The 20714-nt window shown below is 53.8% G+C and overlaps 1 protein-coding gene across 1 annotated transcript in view; it reads right to left on the bottom strand.

Annotated features, from left to right (window-relative positions):
- Nucleotides 1-20714, bottom strand: part of CACNA1G (calcium voltage-gated channel subunit alpha1 G) — a 141328-nt gene that overhangs the window by 97149 nt on the left and 23465 nt on the right. Inside the window, exons 2-3 of the mRNA XM_057379402.1 lie at nucleotides 754-865; nucleotides 153-286 (exon numbers count right to left, since the gene is read on the bottom strand). Of these exons, the coding sequence (XP_057235385.1) occupies nucleotides 153-286; nucleotides 754-865 (246 nt within the window). The remainder of the gene's footprint in view (nucleotides 1-152; nucleotides 287-753; nucleotides 866-20714) is intronic.

The following is a 20714-nucleotide window of genomic DNA, read 5'->3' on the forward strand; positions in this document are numbered from 1 at the left end:
GGGATGGACAACACCACCAGGTGACACCCAGCCATCCCCCAGCCTTTACCACTGCAAACCAGCTGCGCCCCCAAATCCAGAGCTGGGCAAGCAGAGCCATAAATACCAACAGAGAGACRCAGGAAGAGGGGGAGCTGCCACCCCAGACTCACCCTGCAATGACGATGAAGAAGTCCAGGCGGTTCCAYGTGTCTCCCAGGTAGCATTTCTTCCCGAAAATCCCCAGCGCGATCATTTTGACGATCATTTCCACAGCGAAGAAGGCAAAGATGAAGTCGTCAAAGCTCTGCAAGAGAAAGGGAGGGAGGAGGGATGCTCCTGCAYGCTTCAGGAGAGGGAATTAGGAGACCTGAGCCCAGCAAGGTCTCCTTTTGCACCAGCAAGAGCTAAATCCCTTGGAAAAAGCTGCACTGAGAGCAGCCTTGTGTCCTCCCAACAGCATCCAGAGTSCCAAAAAAATGGGACAAGTACATTATGGGCTCTGCTTTCACTGTCAACTAGGTGTTTGACCCTCCCCAAGCACAACAAGAAAGGTTTGGCTACGCTGGGGCTGGCACAGCCTGGCAAGGGCTTTGCCTGATGGAGCTGCGTGTTCTCATCTGACGCCAAAGCCAGCACGTGTTCTCATCTGACACCAAAACCAGCATTTCCCCAGTGCTGACAGCACAGACAGCACCTCCATCCTGGGACACGAGGCCACCATGGCTGGATTCAGCTCAGTCCTTCCCTCTCCACATGGACCAGGGGCCGTACCTGGAGGATCCTGCAGCGCGGCGAGTCGCAGGCGATGTCCTCGCAGGGGTGGAACATGCCCAGCGTCACGCAGTTGAGCAGGATCACCAGCATGCTGACCCGCTCAAACCACCTGCACACGCCCGTCAAGGAGACAGCAGACACAGGGGAGCACCCACTGCTGAACTGGGAAGGTTTTCCTGGTCTTTAAGGCCGGGAGCAGGCCTGTTTCCCCGCGTTAGGCGCTATCTGGGTTTGCATCTTTAGATACCCGCACGTGTTCTCCCCGTGCTGCCATCAGCGGCTGCAGCTGATGTGAAAACCACTCTGAAATGGAAGTTGCATGGCAAGACTGCTGAGTGCTGATGTGATGGATTAAAACATTAAATTAAATGAGCAATATCAACTTCTAGAAAAAAAACTAAAAAACCCCACACCATTAATTTCCTCTCCTGGCGTTTTACGGAAAAGCACTTTAACAACATTACAATTTCTATTAACCATGTCACAGCTTATCCCAGGGGCGTTTCCCTCAAGCCACTGCTTGAACTTTCATTCCCAATCCAAATTAAGACCGCCAAAACCATTAATGAACTGCCTAAAAGCCTTTAAGTGCGGGCCAGCAGAGCCCATTACCTACCCTGCCTGCTGTCTCTCCAAGCAATTTTTACAGAGCTGAGCTGCTGGGACAGATGCTGGATGCACTTTTGGGGCAGAATAAAGTGTGCTGCTGCAGCACATCCCCACAGAGATGGTTCAAACCCTGTGCCAAATTCCTGCATCCTTCTGGGGGCATTTCCAGGCTGCCTGGAGCACGGAGACGGAAAATCCAGGAACTGTTTCAGTGCGGTGCTGGGGTTACCTTCCAGCCTAGCATGAAAAACACCCTGTGGAGCGCCAGAACCCACAGGCAGCAGGGCCGTGCTCCTGCCTGGGTGCCAGCAGCAGCTTCTGTGCTCCAGGAAAACAAGCGTGGCCCTTGTCAGACGGGAGCTTTCGCTGCAACACGGCGGCGGGTGGTGCTGGGGAGCCCGTGCTGCGGCGGGATCGGATCTGCCTGGGAAGGGCAAGGTGAGGATGAATCAGGGGGAAAATGCTGGGTCTGTGGGGATGGGGTCAGCAGAGCCCACCACCCATCCTGGGCCGCTCCTGGGAATGTCACATGGGGCTGAGTCACAGCGTGGTACTGGGAAATCTGGGTGGTTTAATCGGGGGGATGTTTAGGGATATGGGGATAGACATCCCAGGGGTCAGGCTGGGGATATGGGATGGGATATTTAGCCTAAATATTGCAGGGGTGGAGGGCAGGCAGAGGAGGGGGCAGATATTGTGGGGGATCCGTGGGCGGTCCCCAGCTCAGGGGGCTCAGAAGGTCCCTCAGCAGAACAGGGGATCTGTCAGCAAGGAGCTGCAAAGCCCTTGGGAACATAAAGAACTTTAAAAACACCCTGTGAGATGTGTAATAGGTGGCAAAAGGAGTGTTCCTACAGGGGCTGTGAAAATATGCAGCAGGAGGTCCCTGGGTTGGATGGGTCAAAACCTGCAGAGGCAGATGGACAGATGGACAGATGGACAGATGGACAGATGGACAGATGGACAGTCCCCACAGGCAAAGATTCACTCAAATCCTTCCACGGCTCTGGACAAGAGCCCACACTGGACACGGATCTCCTCCTCCATCCCAGCTGGGGATGCTTCACCCCAGCGCAGGCTGGGCACTACAAACTCCTGGGCGAGCAGAGATGGGCACACAGCCATGGTGGGCACACAGCCATGGTGGGTACCAGCTCAGAGCCACTCTGATCCCATCTGCTCCCTGCCCCAGAGCCAGCCCAGCCCTAATGTTCGCCCAGGGCAGCTGAGCAGAGCCAAGGCCACCACAGCCCCATGTGTGGCACAGAGGAGTGAGCAGGGGTGAAAGAAACAGCACAGGATGGCACTAAAGACACCGTCCCCGTCCTTCCCTGGCACCCCACAGTCCCTGGTGTCCCCCAGTGCTCATTGGAGTGTTGGCAGTGGCACCATGTGGAGAGAAACCAGGAGAGTGCAGCCCCCTGAGATGTCACAAACTGCCACTCACAGGGCACCAGCTGTGGCCAGGGGGGACATCTGGGGACAAACACCACATTTGTACCCCCAAAATGATCCCTGTGGTGCAGCCAGCAGCCCCTACCTGCCCAAAAACACCCTGCCCCAGGCCAGAACCCCCCATCTGGGCACAGCCATGGCCTCCCCATCCTATCCCACTCTCAGGGCTCCCCACACCCCGACTCCACCAGCAGGAACAAACATCTGCAGGCAGGAAAACAGCCTGGGGAGGGGGACCCAGGGAGAGGGAGGGCTGTTTACTTGCTGACAGCAGAGGGTTTTTCCCCAAATTTATCTGCAGACCCACTAATCAGCACACAGTTCCCTGGAGCTCATACATTTCAGTCCAATATAACACTTCACCCTGATTAAATATTCCCGGGACAGGCACCCCGGCAGTGCCGAGGGCAGTATGTTAATGTGCAGCTGATAGATCAGAAGGTTGGGGGGGGTGGTGTTATTTTATTTTTTTTCCCCTCTTTTTTTTTTTTTTTTTCCAGCTGAATGAAACTTCAAGCTCTTTCTTCTGCTAATGGGATTTTCTGAGGCACACAAAGTGCTGCTGGCTATGGCTTTGTACCGACCCTCCTTTGAGCCGAGAGGCTGACAAAGGGAAACTCTTCAATTAGCAAAAGCAGAAGGTGCTTCTTTGAATGCTCTCACTGCTGCAGCGCAGGCAGGGAAGGGGCAAAGGGGCTTTGGGAAGCACCAGAGAGAGTGTTGGTCCCTGGGCAGCAGTTCAGGTGAGGAGGAGGAGGAGGCAGTGGTGACACTGCCACCACCCCAGTGTCAAACTGAGCCCACAGCCCTCACTGGATGAGATAAATATTTATTAAAGCAGAGCTGGCCTTCAGGCTCCTGCCGCCTCCTCGCTCCAAGCAGGGCTGATGTTTAAAAGAAAAAGGATAAATAATGGGGTTCATGCCCACACAGCAGGTGATCACCCCATCCCCCCCACCCCACGGGTGCCAGAAAGCCACCACTTCTCAGGGTCACCCGCTCATCCCAGMGTATTCTTAAAAATCCACATTTTTACCATCGGCGCACTGAAGGCAGGCAGCCAAAATCCTCACAGATTCTTTTCAACTAAAAAAAAATAAAAAAATCTGTTTCTGCCACGCAGAAATTCGCAGTAACACTTCTGTTGTAACCTGACTCTTAAAATTCGTAAGACAAAGAGAACAGAAGAGAAAAAAAAAAAAAAAAGAAGAAGGAAAATGTCCAGAAGCCACTCACTTGTTGGGAAAGGAGCCTTTTCACACAGCAAGAACCCTCAGCCCCTTCCTACCAGCACCTGACCTTTCATAATTAAGAGGCAAGAGCCCCAGATTCAATTAGCCAGCAGTACCCAGCCCAATATAATTAAAAGAGAGAGATATTGCATTACGCTCGCTCTGATTTGGTTGCAGAAGTTTGGATCAAATTCTCCGGCGGGTGAATTGAACCAGGAGCAGCAGTGACCAGGTGAGATGCTCTGTCCAGCCACATCCCGGGCTCTGTCCAAGGAGCCACAGCACTCGAACTGCTCCTGGAGGGCTCTTTGGCTCGGGGAGGAAGAGAGAGGCACCTCTGTTCCCCAGAGATAGAGATCCCTTTCCCAGGGGGAAGTGCTGAGTGCGGAGGGAGCGTTTGGTGATGCCCTACAGGGTCACACATTCCTCTATGGGGTTAATATTTATTTCTTCCCTTGGTAGCTCCCACCATTCCCTCTCTCTCCTTCCCTGACCCTCCTCCCACTCTCCCTGAGCAGCTCCAGCAAAGCAGCAGCTCCAAGGAAACGTGTGGCTGTCCTGCCATCGCTGGGAGAGGGGGTGGGACCCCCAAAATCAGAGCCAGAGGGAAGGGAGCAGGGCTCTGCACCCTCCTGGATCTGCCCAGGTGACACTGGGCTCTCTCTGCTCTGTTTTTAGGGCAAGGAGTGCTTGTTCAGACCCRGGAATCGCATCCAGGACCAAATCCCCCACCAGCACCCACAGCCGTCGCTTCTGTGCCAGGAGAAGCCTTCACTCACTGGGACAGCCGCTGGGATTTGACAAATGTGTGGAAAGCGCTGGCAAGGCCTGGAAATTTTTGTGCAAATGTGATGTGAAAATTGGGTTGAAATGACAGCCTTCCCCTGCAGTGTCACCAAGTCCCASCAGCTTAGGAGTGACACCGGGATAAGCTGCAGACGTTAATGAGAGCGGAGTTTTAGGCTTCATTCATATCATCAATTCCAGAAATAGCCCCTTTGACAGGAGCATAATGGCACTTCCAGGGCCTGGCCTTTGGGGGGGTGGGCGGAGGCAGGGWCTAAAATCCTAAAACATTAATTTAGGCCGTTTGCAAGGGAAGTTAAAAGTCCTCARAATTAATCTGCCTCACAGATGGAAATAATAACCCCTTCCCAGCTTWGCCTCTGACTGCACCAAGGAAAAGGCTCTTCATGTCAAGCCCAGTTAAAGGTTATAGGATTCCCATCACAATCCTGGACATTTAATTAGATTTACTTTTTTTTCCCTACCGCATTCCTTCGAAAGCAAGACCGGCCTCCGTATTTTGCTTTCAGCGTTCACAGGAAGCTTTTCCATCTCAGTGGATGCAGCAATGCTAGAGGAGCTCTCAGATCACCTCTTTCCCTGACCTGCAGTGAGCACTGAGCACGGGCTCTACCCCACAGATGCTTTTCCATCCCTCTGAGGAAGGCAAGCACAGGATGGAGCAGGGAAGATGCCGCAGGTTTGCAGCGTCACGGCACCACAACAGCAGCAGCAGCAGCAGCCCTGCTGTTCCCTGGTGGATGGAAAAGCCCCAGCAGGCTCAAGGTGTGTGATGGAGAATGTGCCTCCTGCCCTGCAGCCCGCAGGGATGGGTGCCAGGCAGTGCCATCGCATCGCATTCCTGGAAAGCAAAGCAAAGCACTCCAGTGGGGCTGCACAAAGGGGTTTAAAAATTCAAGCGCTGCTGGGAGAGCGCTCCCATTTCCCGCCCCATCCCGGGTCACCACAGCTGGCAGGCTGAGGACACGCTGCCAGGAGCTGGCATGACCCTGCTGAGCCTGGCATCTCCTCATCCACAGGCTCTGAGCCGGGGAAAAGCCAGGCAGGAACATCCCTGCCTCGTCACTGCTCTGCAGCTCTCCGAAACCGCTTCCCTCCCGGCGCAGACAGACCCAGGAGGTTCTTTTAATTCGTGCAGCTTCACAATTAGACCTGGGAAACCAAAACAGGGCGATTATTCATGGCAGTGTTTTTGGAAATGTCATCTCTAATTCATTTTGTCTTGCAGATGTTCAAAGGGATGCACCGCTGGCTGCTTCCCTCCGCCACGAAAGGCAGAGCTCTGCTCCCATCCCGGAGGGAGCTCGGAGTCCCCAGYGGCCCCGCAGCACAGAGCTGGGATTGCAAAGCCCGAGAGTGGAGGAAAAGGGGGAATTCAGGGAGCAATCATCTTATCATTCTTCTGCCAAGGACTCAGAAACAGCACTGTCAGCTGCAGGCAGAGACGCTCCCGTCTGCCTGGGAGATGCAGCCGCCTCTGAAGGGAGAGGCAGGATTTGCTCAGCAGCCCTGCTCAGCCACCCAGGTGATGAGGARAAGAATGATGCCATACTAGAGGGGATGAAGAGTGGCCAAAAAAAAGTTGTTTGGCCAAAAATATTAAATCTATGCCTGATGTGGTTCTTATTTGTCTTACAGTTTCTGAATTGTTTCCTCGTAACCTTTGAGATTTCTACTTTAAGGTTTTTTTCTTTTTTTCCAGCAACCAAAAAGGTTTAAAATCTTATTGCTTAAAGAGAGAGAGGAAAAAAATGAAGATAAAAAAATCCTGCAAGCTGAGTGACTTGCATAATCTCCAAACTTCAGGAGCTGAAGCTTTTTAGAAAAGCCCTACATATCGTTTGCAATTAACTCCTGAGCTGGGAGGKCTCTGCTGCTGGCAGCCCTGGGACCAGCATCTGCAAGGATGGGTGCTTTAATAAAATAAAATACATTTAATATAATGCAAAGTAATAAAATGTCAGGCAAGAGCACTTTAGGCTGAATTTATTCCGGCTTCTCATCCCAGTCCTTCCCTCCTCCTCACGCCTGTCTCAGCACCAAGAGCAGTGACCAAAGGAAGAACCTGAAATGAGTCTGTACAAAGGGTCAGCGCATGGCCCCAGCCCTGGGTGAGCAGGATGGGTCAGCTGGGAGATCTGTGGAGCTCTCCAGCTCTGTCCCCAGGTGTCCCATGTGCTGGGACCTCAACTCCCAGTGCCCTGCATCTCCTGGAGGGAAGAGCAGAGGAGAAGCAGGTGAAGCCTCTTTCACCCAAACCGAGCGCTGCAGAAGCTTCAACTTCCCCCAAACTCCCTCTCCCAACAGTTTGGCACCTTCAGCTGACATTTGGGTGGCTCAGGGATGGGCTGTCCTCCCACTCACGCCACCAGAGCGGGGCTGCAGAGGTGTGAGCTYGTCCCATCCTCCTCCCAGAGCTGTCCCTCGATGCTCAGCCCCCGCACAGCCATCACCTCCCGTGACAGAGCCGGGGATGGGCTCCCTCCCAGCAGCTCACASGTGGCATCAACAAAGATGTTGTCATGGGCAGTCAAATCCTTCCTAATGGCCAAATCTCCCACAGGGGGACCGAGGCTACTGTTTAAAAYACTCTCAGATATACCAAAGCTGTTGCTGAGGCTCAATAACTTATTCAAGACCTTTTCTCCCACCACGCCTTGCAAAGTGCACAGTGGATGGTCACCAAACCCCCAAATAGATCTATTTTAAAACTCACTCACTSTAAATTGTCCCTCAATAGCAGCTGCCCCTAAAGCCCAGGGGTGCCTGGAGTTTCTCTTCAGGACACATCCACAACATCCAGCAGCGCCTCCCCCTCACGATGGCACAACCCCAGGATGGAGAAAAACCCACAGAAACCCAGGAAAAACCACGGAAAACCAGATGCATCTTCCCCTGCTGCTCACACAGAGCTGCCACAAACACCTCTCCCTCACTAAGACGCTCCGGATATTTGGGATACTATTAAGTTCCTGCCATCCTGATTCCACTTGCTGCTACACTCAAGACAAAAACTGTTATGCAAGGCTGCCTAAACAAGTTGCACCGAAATCTTTGTAACATCCTACACCGACACATAGTTGGGATATGTCACATATTTGTCTTATTTTGTTCCTTCTTTGTCCTTTTTTTAGTCTCCTTCTACTTTTTCCCCCTTGGAAGTACGCTGGTTCCCATGGAAACAGTGATGTTATGGGTATGGACAGAGCTCCAGTGACGTCCACAAGTTCAGTATAAAAGCGGATTTATGTAACAGTTGGTGAAATGAAGGAATTGAAGGGATGGCTCTGCATGGGCACACATGTGGCATCAGGGCAGCCGTGCCAAGGAGGTTGTGCTGGTCCAGCAAGTTCACACTGGAGTGGGAAAGAATGACAGGGCAGGCAGGAGGAGATCCCAGACTCCTGAAAAGATGGATGCGGATAAAACTTGCCCTAGGCRTACATATCTATATAAATTTTTTATCTATGCTTATTTATTTATATTTTAATATTGATGTGTTTCCTTGAAGAGCATCTCTCACCCTCTGCCGCTGGAGCTGAGAGTATATGAGGTCCAGGTACTGACCCTGGAGCAGAAACTCCATCCTGGCCTCGCTGGGGGCTGCAGGAGCACAGCCTGGTCCTGCTGACCACGGAGGGAGGCTCTGGGTGACAGTGCCCAGCTCTGGGGCCAGGGAGGGACATCCCCTCCGAGCCAGCCCTGCCTGCAGGAAGAAGGGGAGCAGCGCCAGGAGGCTCCTGCAGCCTTCAAAGCCTGAGCAAATCAGGCACATTTCCTCTTTTTTTGCAAACCTGTGATTTAAATCCCTTCCTAGGGCAGCGCACAGATGGAGGGGATGTCTCTCCCTCCTCCTCCTCCTCCGCCATCAATCCCCGAGGAAGAAGCCCGAGCAGCTTCCAAAARGAGGCATTGCCATGCCCGGAGATGTGCCACCTTGAACCCCCGCCTCCCGCAGCGGCTGGGCTGGCAGGCACCGCGCTGCACGCAGCCAAAACCTCCAAAAATCAATGTATTAATAAAGCCAGGCAAGCGACAGGCTGATTACAGTCCCACTGCATCCCAGGGACGTGCTGGGGAGAACAAGCCTGTGCTAATTGTCCTGGCAGCTCCTCCGCTTCCCTTACGATCCCTGACAAGCTCACTCCCTGCTCCCACCAGCGCTGGGTTAACCCTCCTTGGCCAGGAAAACTCTGTGCCCGTCCCTGCAGAGCCAAAATATTCTTTGTGGAGCTGAAATATTCCCTGTGAGGATCAGCATCCTGCCCAGCACAGGTGAAACTCTGCCTCCCTCCACAGAACCCTCCCCTGCAGACCATTCTCGCCCCCCAGCCACACCCCTCTGGGGGATGCAGCCCCCTGAGCCCCCCAAAATTAACCCATGAGCTCAAATCTAACCCCAGACTATTGAATGCACAGGAGGCAAGTGCAGGAAAGATTCATCTGGGGCAGGGGATGTCATCAGGAGTGGCACAGGGGACAGGAATGCTCTGTGGGGTCACCCCCACCTCTGCTGGTTCATCCAGCACAGCCCTAATTACCCAAACATATGGACGGCAGGATGGCACYGAGGGAGGACCCCAAAACCTGGTGAGCACAGGGCCAGACAGCAATCACAGCTGGTCTGCACATTCCCTGCAGCAATCCCAGCTGGAGCCTGGGCAGAGGGAGAGGGAATTCCCTCTGCTGACTGAGGGCCAGGGGAAACCTCGGAGGAAGAGCTGCTGGTGAGCAACAACAACAAACAACCCCATTTCCATCCCAGACACGTGGCCTGTTCCTGCCCCCTGGGCCTTCCACTCAGCCCATTCCTGCTCATCCACAGACACTGGGCAAGGGATGCTCGTGGGTGGAATGTGGCAGAGAAATCACAGAACGGGGCAGGAGCGATGGCCTGGAGGAACCTCCTGGAGAGGCAGAGCATCCCACCCCATGGCACAGACCCCACAGTGCCAGACCCACAGAGTCATCCCTGATATGCCCCAAAATGTGGGCTGGCATGGGGACATTCCACAGCCCCTTCCATCCTCCCTCTTCCCCCAAGCAGCATCCACCTCACCAATAAACACCTCCCAAAGCCCTGGAGGAGCTCAGGCTCTGGGGTTTGTCCGTTTGCACTCCCCAAATGGGCAGTGTGGGGGAGGGATAAGGGAGGCACGAGGAAACGCAGAGTCCTGGCTGCCCTGGCTCCAAGAGGAGCCAAAAACATCCAGCTGCCAGCCACATCTGCTGCAGCTGTGCCCTTGGTGTCCCCAGCACAATGTTTGGATTGCAGCAGGGTACGAGCTCAAAGTCCCTGAGGAAACCTGGCCAAGCCTCACARAAAGCTCAGAGGACAAACCCAAGGACAAACCTAGAATCAATTTAACCCTACAGAACCAGCCAGGCCAGAAGGGCTGGAAGGCTTCTGAAGGGTACAAATGGCTTAAAGCAGAGTTGGGGGACACAGACCCCATGTCCCCACACCTYCTCCTTTCCCCTTCACTGCTGCCCTGACCTGGGGACACCYGGGGACATTGGCCAGGGAGGTCCCCAGGAGTTTCTGAGGGCAATGCCAGAGTTGTGTGATTGAAAATGTAGCTGAGGAATCCCTTCCTTTGAGGAAATCTTCCGTGGGAGCTGTGCCTGACCTCTGGAGAACCAAGCCCTTCCCACTGAATGGCTGATTTTAGCCAAYTCTGGGTACAACTTTCCATTCAGAGCTTTGCTGGAGAAACACAGCATTGGGGCGACTCAAACCACCCATCAATTTTTATGAATGTTTTCTTGCCCGGCTGCAAGTCGAGGGAAAAAAAAGAATATTGAAGAAATTATGTTTACAAARTCTGAACATGATGATGATTTTCCAAATGGCCTGCTAAAGCGTTTCATTTGGAAACTGAGCCAATGTTTCCTTTCTAAAAAAAAACAAAAATCGATGTAAAATACAATATTTTGTTGCAGGTTAAGTACTAATTAGACTGGAACCATCTTACACACTTTGGGTTTTGAAGTCTACGATCAATAAATATAAGAAAAATAGTGGTTTCCAGTGAAAGCAACACAGAGCTTTCACAACGGGGATGAATGGCAMRGAGGTCGTTCTGCAGRTGAGGAAATGGAGGTCAAGGCTACYYCAGCCCACAATCYCTGCCYTTTTTCCTGCATGGAAGAGGCTGCAGCCAGTCCCTGACTGTGCTGGGAGATGCTGGTGTGCCTGACTCAGTTCTTGAGGTGTCTGCAGGGAACGCTCGTCTGCRGGAACAGAAATGTCCTGACACCATGTCAAAACCCCACAATGACTGAAATCCAGCCCAGACTCATGTGGAACAGCAGGAGCAGGAAGCTGCTCTGCCCAGGGCTGAGCCATCGTGGTTAGAAGGAGCTGGACCAGTTTTTGGGAGTTCAGTAGGGTTTGGTCTAATCGAACCCTGCAGGCAAATCCAYGGGCAGGARCTCAGGGATTGGCATCTCGCTGGCAGAGGAGGAGGGAATAGGGTTGGGATGGTGCTCAGTGGAGGAGCCAAGCTCTGCTGTGGCATTTGCATGGATAGAGCAGGAAATGCCACCCCAAAACACCCCCCAGCCTCACACACCCACAGCTACAGCCAGGGCAAGACCAGCCTGAAAGCAACACTCACCCCGCGTGCTCCAGCCCAAACCTTGGCCTGCACCCAGATGTGGTGTCCTACACACTCCACTGCCCAAAAAAAACAAAGATAGCCATGGAGAGAAGGTGTACGGCCCCAGGAAACAGCAGGGGCTCCACTGCAGGGTTTGTGTGAGGGTGTTAGATGAAATACCTCGAGTCTTAGAAAATATAACAAAAATGGCTCTTTTGTAAAAGTAAAGATGCATCCGATGGAATCTGCTCACAGGGATGGCACTGCCCCTGGTTTCCTCTCCCCAGGCAAGGACAGCAGCTGGAGAGGGGCACRGAATCAACCACATCCTCTGGTTCTGTAATTCCCTCCCGGCAACCTGCTTGCTGCTGGGGGTAGCCCAGTTTGTKCTCTGCGTGACCCTGGCATTCCCAGGGGAAACAGAGCAGTCCAGCCTCCCCTCCAGGCGAGGAAAGCCGAGGAGGAGGAGGCCTGGCTGGCAGCAAGGGCAGCTCCCCCCCTTGCCGGCAGCGCTCCAGAGCTCTCTGGGTTTGGGGCATCGCACCCGTGTGCTGCTCTCAGCTCCCTGACAGCGCGTTGACATCTCCTCGCCAAGATGGGAAGTGGGAACAGACAGGGTGAGCACAGGGCTGGCAGGAAAGGGGACAACAGGGGACACGGCACCGGGGATGCTCAYCCTGCTCCAGCCTTTGCAGATCCCTCTGGGTATCTCAGGGTTCTGCTTTTCTCCCCAAAGATCAGGTGCAGGGATATGCACCCATGTGGGGCAGCACCCCCAGGGCTAAGGGGTGCAGGGGACTCTCAGGGGGAACAATTCCAGCGCTGCCACCCCGCAGTGGCACTGGCAGGGATCCGGCCGGTGCCCTCCCGCTGGCATGACTCAAGCGGGAATTAATTAAACACAAAACACCCCATTTAATTAGCGTCAGGCTTCAACAGCAGCTGACAATAGCCAGGAAGCTCAGCGAGAGTACCGCACGTCATCCCCAAAGCCTCGGAGAGGCTCCGGCAGCAGCCAGGGACCGGCCCCGACCCCTGCGGCTCCTCCTGTGCTGGCAGCACTGACAGTGAAGTGTCACCGAGCCAATCCTCCACAAAGGCAGAGCAGGGACTGAGCCACTGCCACCTCCTAGAGCCTGTCACCTGTGTCAAAACCTGGCATTTAAAATGGATTTGTTCTGTTCGTTCAGTCCTGCAGAATAAGCCCCGGAGCCTGCTGGGTGCCAGCTGCCCTGGGAGCTGCTTGGTGTTGGAGAGAAATCAGGCAGAGGGACCCTGGCAGCTGCAGAGGCTCCATTTCCACATCTCACCTTTACTGAGATAGCTGGGAACAAGGCTTCTTTGAATTTGGGTAGAAATTGTCACTTTGGGGTTCTTTATCCTGCTGTGAACCCTGCCAAGGGACGGGACACCTTCGGGGCACACATCCTGACCCTCACCATCAGCAAATGTTGGGCTGGGGCAAAGGTTTGGAAATGTTCCTGGCACTCAGCCCCCAGTAAGAAACAATCCATCCTTTCCTCTCCAAAACTTTTTCCCAGCCCCTGCTCCTGCAGATGGATCTGGCCCCGCTCACTGCTGTGTCCTGAACAGCCCCGGGCTGCCCTGGAGAAGCCTCACTCAAGGCATTCGGTCRCTTCAGAAACCTCAAACAGAACTGTTTCTAATGCTTTTGATCTCCCAAAAAGCTTCATCAGAAATGTACCCAGCTCCCCAGGTTCCCCATCTCCCGCGACTCATCCCAGCCTCACTCACTCTGGTGTAGGAAAAGCAACATCAACGACCTTTGTGATTCCAAAATGCCCTTGGAGCTGCTCAGTCCCAGCCCGTTCAGTCGCCTCCTCGGGAGCCCAAGGCCAGCATCCCTTGATCTGGAGCGCAGTGGGGACCAACCCACAGCCAGCTAAAAGCCACAAAGGGTCCTGATGTTCAGGCACTCACAGCCCAGTGTATAATTATGGGATCAAGGTGAAAAATTCTGCTCCAGCCACCCACAAGGATTAGCAGGCAGCAGAGAGGACAGAGCACAAAGCCAGCCCTATGGTTTGGCACACCATAAACACTATGGGCATTCCTAAGTCCAGGTCTGGCCTCAAACCTCAGATATTTTTTCCCTTTTTCTTTTTTTTTTTTATTTAATATTTTTGCCCCCCTCTCTGCATGTGACTCATCCTTAGGCGGCATCTCCAGCCAGCAAACTCCTGACGAGCTGCTGTTGATTTACTCCATGTGCGGACAAGCTTATTGGGGAATAAGGGTGCCTTGTTCCCGTTCCAGGATCCGCGTGTCCCCGCACATGGAGTTCATTAACAAACAGCTCCGGGTGCAGGAAAACCCTCCTCAAACCCCAGAATCTACCGAGGGCACTCAGCCCGCCCCTGGCACCTCCAACACCCCCACCCCGATTCTGGGTGACGCTCAGAGGGTGTGACAGCATCATTGGGGTTGGRGGACAGCCCGGACTGCCCCCTGCTCTGCTCCCCCAGCCCGGACCCAAACACAGGCTGGGCTCTCCCAAAACCTTTCAAAGGGCAGCTCCTCCCAGCCAGCGGCGCTTTTGCTCCGGCAGGAGGCTGGAACGGGAGCGAAGCGCTTTAAAATTTAATGTGGAACAAAAGAATTTCCACAAAATAAAAATTGCAGTTTCTCTTCCATTAATAAGATATTACAAGCCTCGCTAAGGAGGCTGCAGGGCTCCAGCTCCTGCCCTTCGCTGTCCTGTCTCCCTCTCCATCACGGCCTCATCATCCCCTCCTGCTCTCTGYGCACTCCTCACTCCTGCTCTCTGTGGTGAAAACTCTCAGAAACGGCCGAGAAAGCTCAAACTTCCCCATCTCAGCCCATCGCCGGTGCCTCTCTCTGATCCCAGGCGATTTCATCATCTGCCCTCTAATGCAAAATGGATGTTCTAATTCTAACTAATAAAGTGAAAAGCAACAAAGAAGCCGAAAATAAAGCCATCAAGCACGGGACCGATGTATGTTTGTCTCCTTTCTAATCCCATTATTGCTCTGAAACGAGCTCTGGATATTACTGCTCCCTCATTAACAGCTGCTCCCGTTTCCCTCTGAACCCCGGAGACTGGACCCTAATGAATTTTGCAGCCAGAAAAAGATTTTTTGTTTTTTTTTTTTTTAACCACAACAACAGCAACACGGACAGAAACCCAAATCAGAGCATCTCACAGAGCTAATATTTATCTTTCCTCTGCGCCTGCAAGGAGACAAGATATTTTGGCTGAGGAGAGGAGGTGCGGAAGAAGCGTGTGCATGTGTGGAGCTGAGTGGGACACGGATGCTTTCAGGCACAATCCATTTACACCTCATAAAATTCTCATTGCTTTTGCCTGGAACAAGCGCAGTGACCGCACCAAGCCGTACAAAAACGCCAGAATATTCCGCAGCGGGCGCCGGAACGCCGCTGTCCCGGCACGCCTCAGGTCCGGGGATGCTCGGGAGAGGAGCACGTGTTTGCAGCCTGGGGTATCAAATGATTCGTTTCACGGTGCAGGAGATTTTTTTGGGGAGATTTTGATCTCCTCTGCAGCRCTGCAAAGTGCAACCGAATCGATTCCCTCAGGACTCTGTCCTTCCCCGTGTCCCGCCGGTACAGAGCAGCGCTCTCGGGTGTCCCTGCTCTTCTCGCTGAGTGCTGAGCTAGAGAAAAGCTGCCCTGGGGCTTCTCGGGGGAYATTTTCAAGCAGGACAGCCTGGGGGAAGCGCCCCAGCACCCATCCCCTTCCCCCAGCAGAAACACGCTGTGGTGCTGAGGGTCCCGGCTGCATCCCTGTCTGTCCGGCAGAGGARGGCACACGGGTGGGCTCAGCGCTTCATTTCCTCACAGACATCCCCTTCTGAGGGTCTGGGGGCTCCCATCGCTCCCCCAGCCTTTCCCAGCCCTGTGCCTGCTCCGACACYGCTGCCTTTGGCTGTGAACAGTGGCTCCGACCGCGCTCAAAATGCTCCGGGGACAGCGAGCGCTGCCAGCAGATACATTAGTGAGAGCAAAGCAGCTGGGGGGGAAGGAAGGAGAGCAGCTCTGTGCATCTTGCCAGCCTGCTTTTCTCCTGCCTTCCCTCTCAGCGACCGTAAATAAGGAGAACTGAGCCGGATTAGAGGTTACTGTCCCCATCAAAGGGACTTCTTTGTGCCCTAATTCATTTTCCCCTGATCTGGTCTTGCCCATCCCATCTGTGCCACGGCCACAGCTCCTGCTGCCCTCAGTGCCAGCGGGCCAGGAGGGGCATTTCAGGCACTCGGAGCAGGAGACAGCTCTAAATGACAAAAAAAAAAAAGGCAAAGGTGGGTTTCCCACAAGAACAGCCACCTGCAAGAGGAATTGCTTCCCACCGAGCACCAAAAGGGTCAGGCAGCCCTGCTGGCAATGCCCAAGGTCCTGCAGCACAAAGGATCACATCCAGACTCAACAAAATAGGGAGGGAGCAAAAAATSAGGCACAGGGCCATCGGGCAGCAAGTGGAAAGCAAAATGCCAAAGCCTGGGTGTCTTTCCCTGCCAGTGGGTGCCCAGCACCCTGCTCCTGCTGGGGGCAAACATTGCCCAGCCTTGTGGGGCCCCAGGGCTCTGCCAGGGATGTTCAGGCAGGAATCTGCCAGCCCCAGCAGTGACCAGAGGAGCCAGATCAGTGCTAGCCCTGCCTGTCAGGCTGCGAGCTCCATCCTGCAGCATTGCAGATTTGGGATGGAGGAKTCTCAGAGGCACCTTCCAGTTCTGGATATGCCCATCCCAGCTATCTCCCTTCAGAGATTTTGCAGGACAAGCCAGGCACAAAACCAAAACAAAGCCAGATGTGGCTGGCTGAGGATGYGGAAAATGCAGGTGCCATGGCTGGGACCAGCCCTTGGTCACAGGAAATATTTATTACAAWTCTCACTCATGAGACCTTGATCAAAAAGAAGGGGGTTGGTGCTGCAGACACATAATTAAACTGTAATTTGTTCTTGCACACGGAGAGGTCCACAAGGGAGCTCAGCTCTGTCCAAGGATGCAAAACACGAGCACAGGTATTTTTCCCTCTCCTCACATCACCACCCAGCCAAGCGTCTCCCCACAGATCCCTGCTGCCTCTGCACCACAAGCTCTGGGAAGCTTCTTCCCAGCCCAGGCAGTTTTGGGAAMAGGTCTCACTTCCACCAGCCCCCATCTGTCCCCAGGTTCAACCTGTGCAGCTTTAGGATCCCAGGTAAGCTCCCTAATTCAAAGCTCCCCTTCTGCAAGCATTCCATGCTCATTCCTGCTGAGATTGACCCCGGAGATCCAGCAGAATGCTCAGCTGGGCACAAGAGAGATGGCGTTTTCCTTCCAAGGGGTTTTGGGTTATATTTGGGCAGCAGGAGCAGGGTGAGAGCTGAGAGCAGCAGCCTCATCTCCCCACAGCTGCAGAGGTGGGAGATGGTCCATGCACTGCTGACAGAGCCCCTGGACAATTCCCCAGCCTGGGAGCAGCTCAGCAGCTCAGGATAATGCAGGTGCTTCACTTCTTTCCCTCTTTTCCTCCACCATCTGCACTATTGATTRTTAAATAAATTTCAGAGGTTGTTGTGTGATAACAGGGTGAAAAGCCTGGATTGCTTTCGCTTCCCAGACCCAGAGGGATCCAGTCCCTGTCCCCAAGAGCCACTGAACCCACCTGGCTACAAGAAGGCTGCCCCAAATCTCTAAAATTAAAAAAAATTGAGATAAATTCCTTCTCATTAGCTTCATCTTATCCTAAATCTGAGCAAGGCTGGTGGTGACAGTGCCAAATTAAGAGAAGGAGGCTYCCTCTCCAGACCCAGGCCACCTTTGCAGACCTACAGAGCCTGACTTGTTCCAGGTTTCACCCTGGAGACTTGACCAGCAGTCTGTTAAAATCAGGTCATTTATTTAGGTACTTAGATCCGGACTTCAAATAGCTAAAATTAGTCAGGAAAGTTGCACTTTTCAGGCTTTCTCATCCCATGCCTCAGTTTCTAAAACCAGGGAAGAGAAGAACAATTATTTCTCTCCAACCCTTTCGAAAGCACTTGGAGATCTTCAGATGACAGCGCGATTTGGTGCAGACGTATTCATTATTCTTCCCCTCCATGGAGCAGTGTTAAATCTTTCTCCATATAAAGTCATTTTCTAAATTAGGTAAAGACAGTGAGTTTTGCGCTGAGCACATGTGGATATTTTTATAAAATGTTTAAAACTTCTTGTCTGACTTTTCCTYCCCTTGAAGGACAACGTACCGAATTAAACCCTTCTGTGACCCCGTTTCATTTCACCCTCGAGGAGTTTCTCAGCAAGACTTTGCCAAAAAGTAACATTAGCGAGTTCTCTTCCTCACAGATCACCAGTGGCAAAGTTTGGGCTTCCTGTGCTGCTTGGGCTTAGTGGGAAGGAAGGGGCTGGGGATGCTCGGGGACAGCCCCCAAAGGGTTTAACACATCGCTTTTGCTACCCAGAWCCAGACAGGCGAGTCYACAGAKTCCCACAGGAGCTGCTGTCACAAGCAGAGCCTCCAGCTCATCTCCAGTTTCCACCCCTGCCTTGTTTTGCTCGGCTGGAAAMGCTGCCAAAGCGGCTGTGTGGCTGCTGGCTCTGCTCCCCAAAATGTGCACCCTGGTGGAATAACCTGTGGTGGGTCCCAGGCTGCTCCCCAGGCTGGAAGGGGAATGCTGTCCTCACTCCGAGGGGCAGGATTGGGTGTCCCCACACCTATCCCGGGTCCAGGGCTAGAGACAGGCACCTTCCCAAAGAGGATGTGACCCTGAGGTTAAATCTTGAAGTTCCCACCTAAATGGGATTTTTTTCCCCTGCAGAAAAAGGGTTGTACTGCTGGTAGTGATGGGATGGGATAGATCAGCCCTTCCCATCTGTTCTCCACTGGGAAATTCSTCCCCTGTAGGAGCCTGGTTGGGGACACGCTCCCCGCTCTGAGGCACAGCTGCARGGGGATCCTGGCTCCCCACTCTGCTCTGCTTCAGGAAAACAAGGAGACAGCCCCAAAGCCAGGAGGACAGGAATGAAAAGGGGGAGGTGGCACCGGACCTGCCAGGTGCTCCCCAAGGCCCGCTGGCTTCACTGGGGCTGCAGAGCACAGATGGATCCCAAGCCCAGACAGCAAACACGGGAAAGGTCACCCCTGCTCAGCCCAGCGAGCTGGAGAAAAAGTGCCTCTGTGTCAACAGGGAGAAGGTTTGAGCTGGAGCAAAATAAAACAGCCATGCCAAGGAGCGTGCCTGCACTGGGGTTTGGGAAGGGTCAGCGTCTCGGACAGCTGGGGGCTGGAAGGGGGGTCACAGGGGACACTGTCACCAGCCAGCTCCAGGCTTTGGATGCAAAACCCTTTGGTTCTGCCTGTGCTGGGCCAGGAACGTGCAGGGCACAGCCCAGGGGAGCATCCAACTCCCACCCTGCATCCCACCTGTGATTGGCAGCAAGAGGAGCTGGGAATGCCAGACACCCCCAGGAAGGCTTTGAAGGGGCTCCAGCTGCCAGGAGCGGGGCAGGCAGTGGCTCAGGGTGTGCCTGGCTGGCAGCAGAGATGGCAGGAGCACRGGGTGTGACCCCTGTGACCCCTGGACAGGGAACAAACAGCTGTAGTGACAAAAAGAGTGACCAGGGGGATGCACAGGAGCTRTGACCACACACTGTCCCCTCCCCACAGCACCCTAAAGCCCTGAGCAGAGCCCCACTGGGCTCGTCCCTTGGCACAGCACAGTTTTGGGGGCTTCCCTCTCCATCTGGGAATGGAGACAATTCCCACAGACACRAAACAGGACCCAGAGCATTGGGAGGAAGGAAGGGACTGCAGACCCCCRAGGGACATCAGGGACAGAGGATGGCCAGCACTAGCCAGGGCATCTGAATACCAAAGTAAAAGTTTCTTATCCTCCAAAACAACTTCCCAAGCTTAAATTTCTGTTATTTTTAACCTCAGTGCTGTATTATAAATATCCACCGGGCCCAGCKCTCGCCTCCCCAGCCAGGCACTGCGGGTTCCTGCTCCAGCTGGGGCAAACTTGGTGGCTTTACTTTTCCAAGAGCTGATCCAAACACTTGGAGRGGAGCCAGAGAAAGGCCTGACCTGCAGGGAGAGGCCAAGGGAACCAGAGCTGCCCTGTGGAGCTGCRGGGTCAGGAGGCGCTGGGACCATCCTGAGCAGGAGGGGAAGGGGTCACGGGGAATTATCTGTGTGTGGGTGGGACAGTGGGTCCAGCGAGGGGATGTTTCCCAGGAAACACAAGCTTCTCCCATGGAGAGCATCCCAAAAACATCCTGAGGCACTCACGTGCAAAATTTATCACCCAAATTTATTCTCGCCCAAATTTATCACCTTTTCAGGTCCAGCACCCAGTCAGCCATGCAGGGATGGAGATGACAGGGAACAGCTCGGGTGCAGCCAGAGCTCCAGACWCTTGTGGGTCTCCTTGTCACTGTCACAGCCCCGAACAGGGCTCTTCAGGGTCAGGGGGAAACTCAGGGGCTGGGAGGATGGGGTGAGTGTGACAGTGCCACCCACTCCAGGGGACAGCACCTTTCCCAGACCCTGCCAGCTCAGCCCTTTTGTCACAGCCTTTTCCCCCTCCAGCACCTACAGCTGGAGGAGAGCAGAGCTCCCCAGGCCAGGGAAGGGAGGCTGCAGCAGGGGTTGGTTCCCACTGCCATCTTCCCAYTCCCTGTTTGTGCAGCAAAGGTCGCTCCAGCATCCTGGACAATTGTTCTCACAGTCTGCAAGAGGGAGATTAAAACCTCCCTGTTTGGCAGACATGAGCAGCAAAGGAATAATAAAAAAGAGGGAAAAAAAAATAAAAACAGCAAGAAGAAAAATTTGAGCTGCTCCAAGGCATAAAGTCAGTCTGGCTCCCAGCACAGTCCCCATGGCACTGTGGCTGCATCCCTCCCAGTCCAGGGGGTCCCCACACAGGCAGGCTGGAGGAGAGGCAGACCTTTTGTTAGCAGCCTGGAAACTTTTCCTAGTGGAAGGTTCCCCAAAGCGCCGGGAATTTCGGCCCYGAGCTGTTTGCTTTCTGTATTTTTGCAGATTTCACTTGCGGTTCAGAGGAATTCAGCACAATTAAAGCCATTGCCGTTCACTTGCAGAGCCCAGCACGGGCACACCGGAACCCTCTGCCTGGGGAAAACACCTGCCCTAAAACCCCACAGACACAAAGGGCTCRGCCCTGCACCTCCTCTTTGCACCGGGGTGATGGCCAAAGCCAGGGAAATGCTTTTGGGGGACAAACTCCCACTGCCAATCCYAAATC

The sequence above is a fragment of the Malurus melanocephalus genome, unplaced genomic scaffold (genome assembly GCF_030028575.1).
Source record: "Malurus melanocephalus ecotype Western Australia unplaced genomic scaffold, MMel_1.1 scaffold_403, whole genome shotgun sequence".
Lineage (NCBI taxonomy): Eukaryota > Metazoa > Chordata > Aves > Passeriformes > Maluridae > Malurus > Malurus melanocephalus.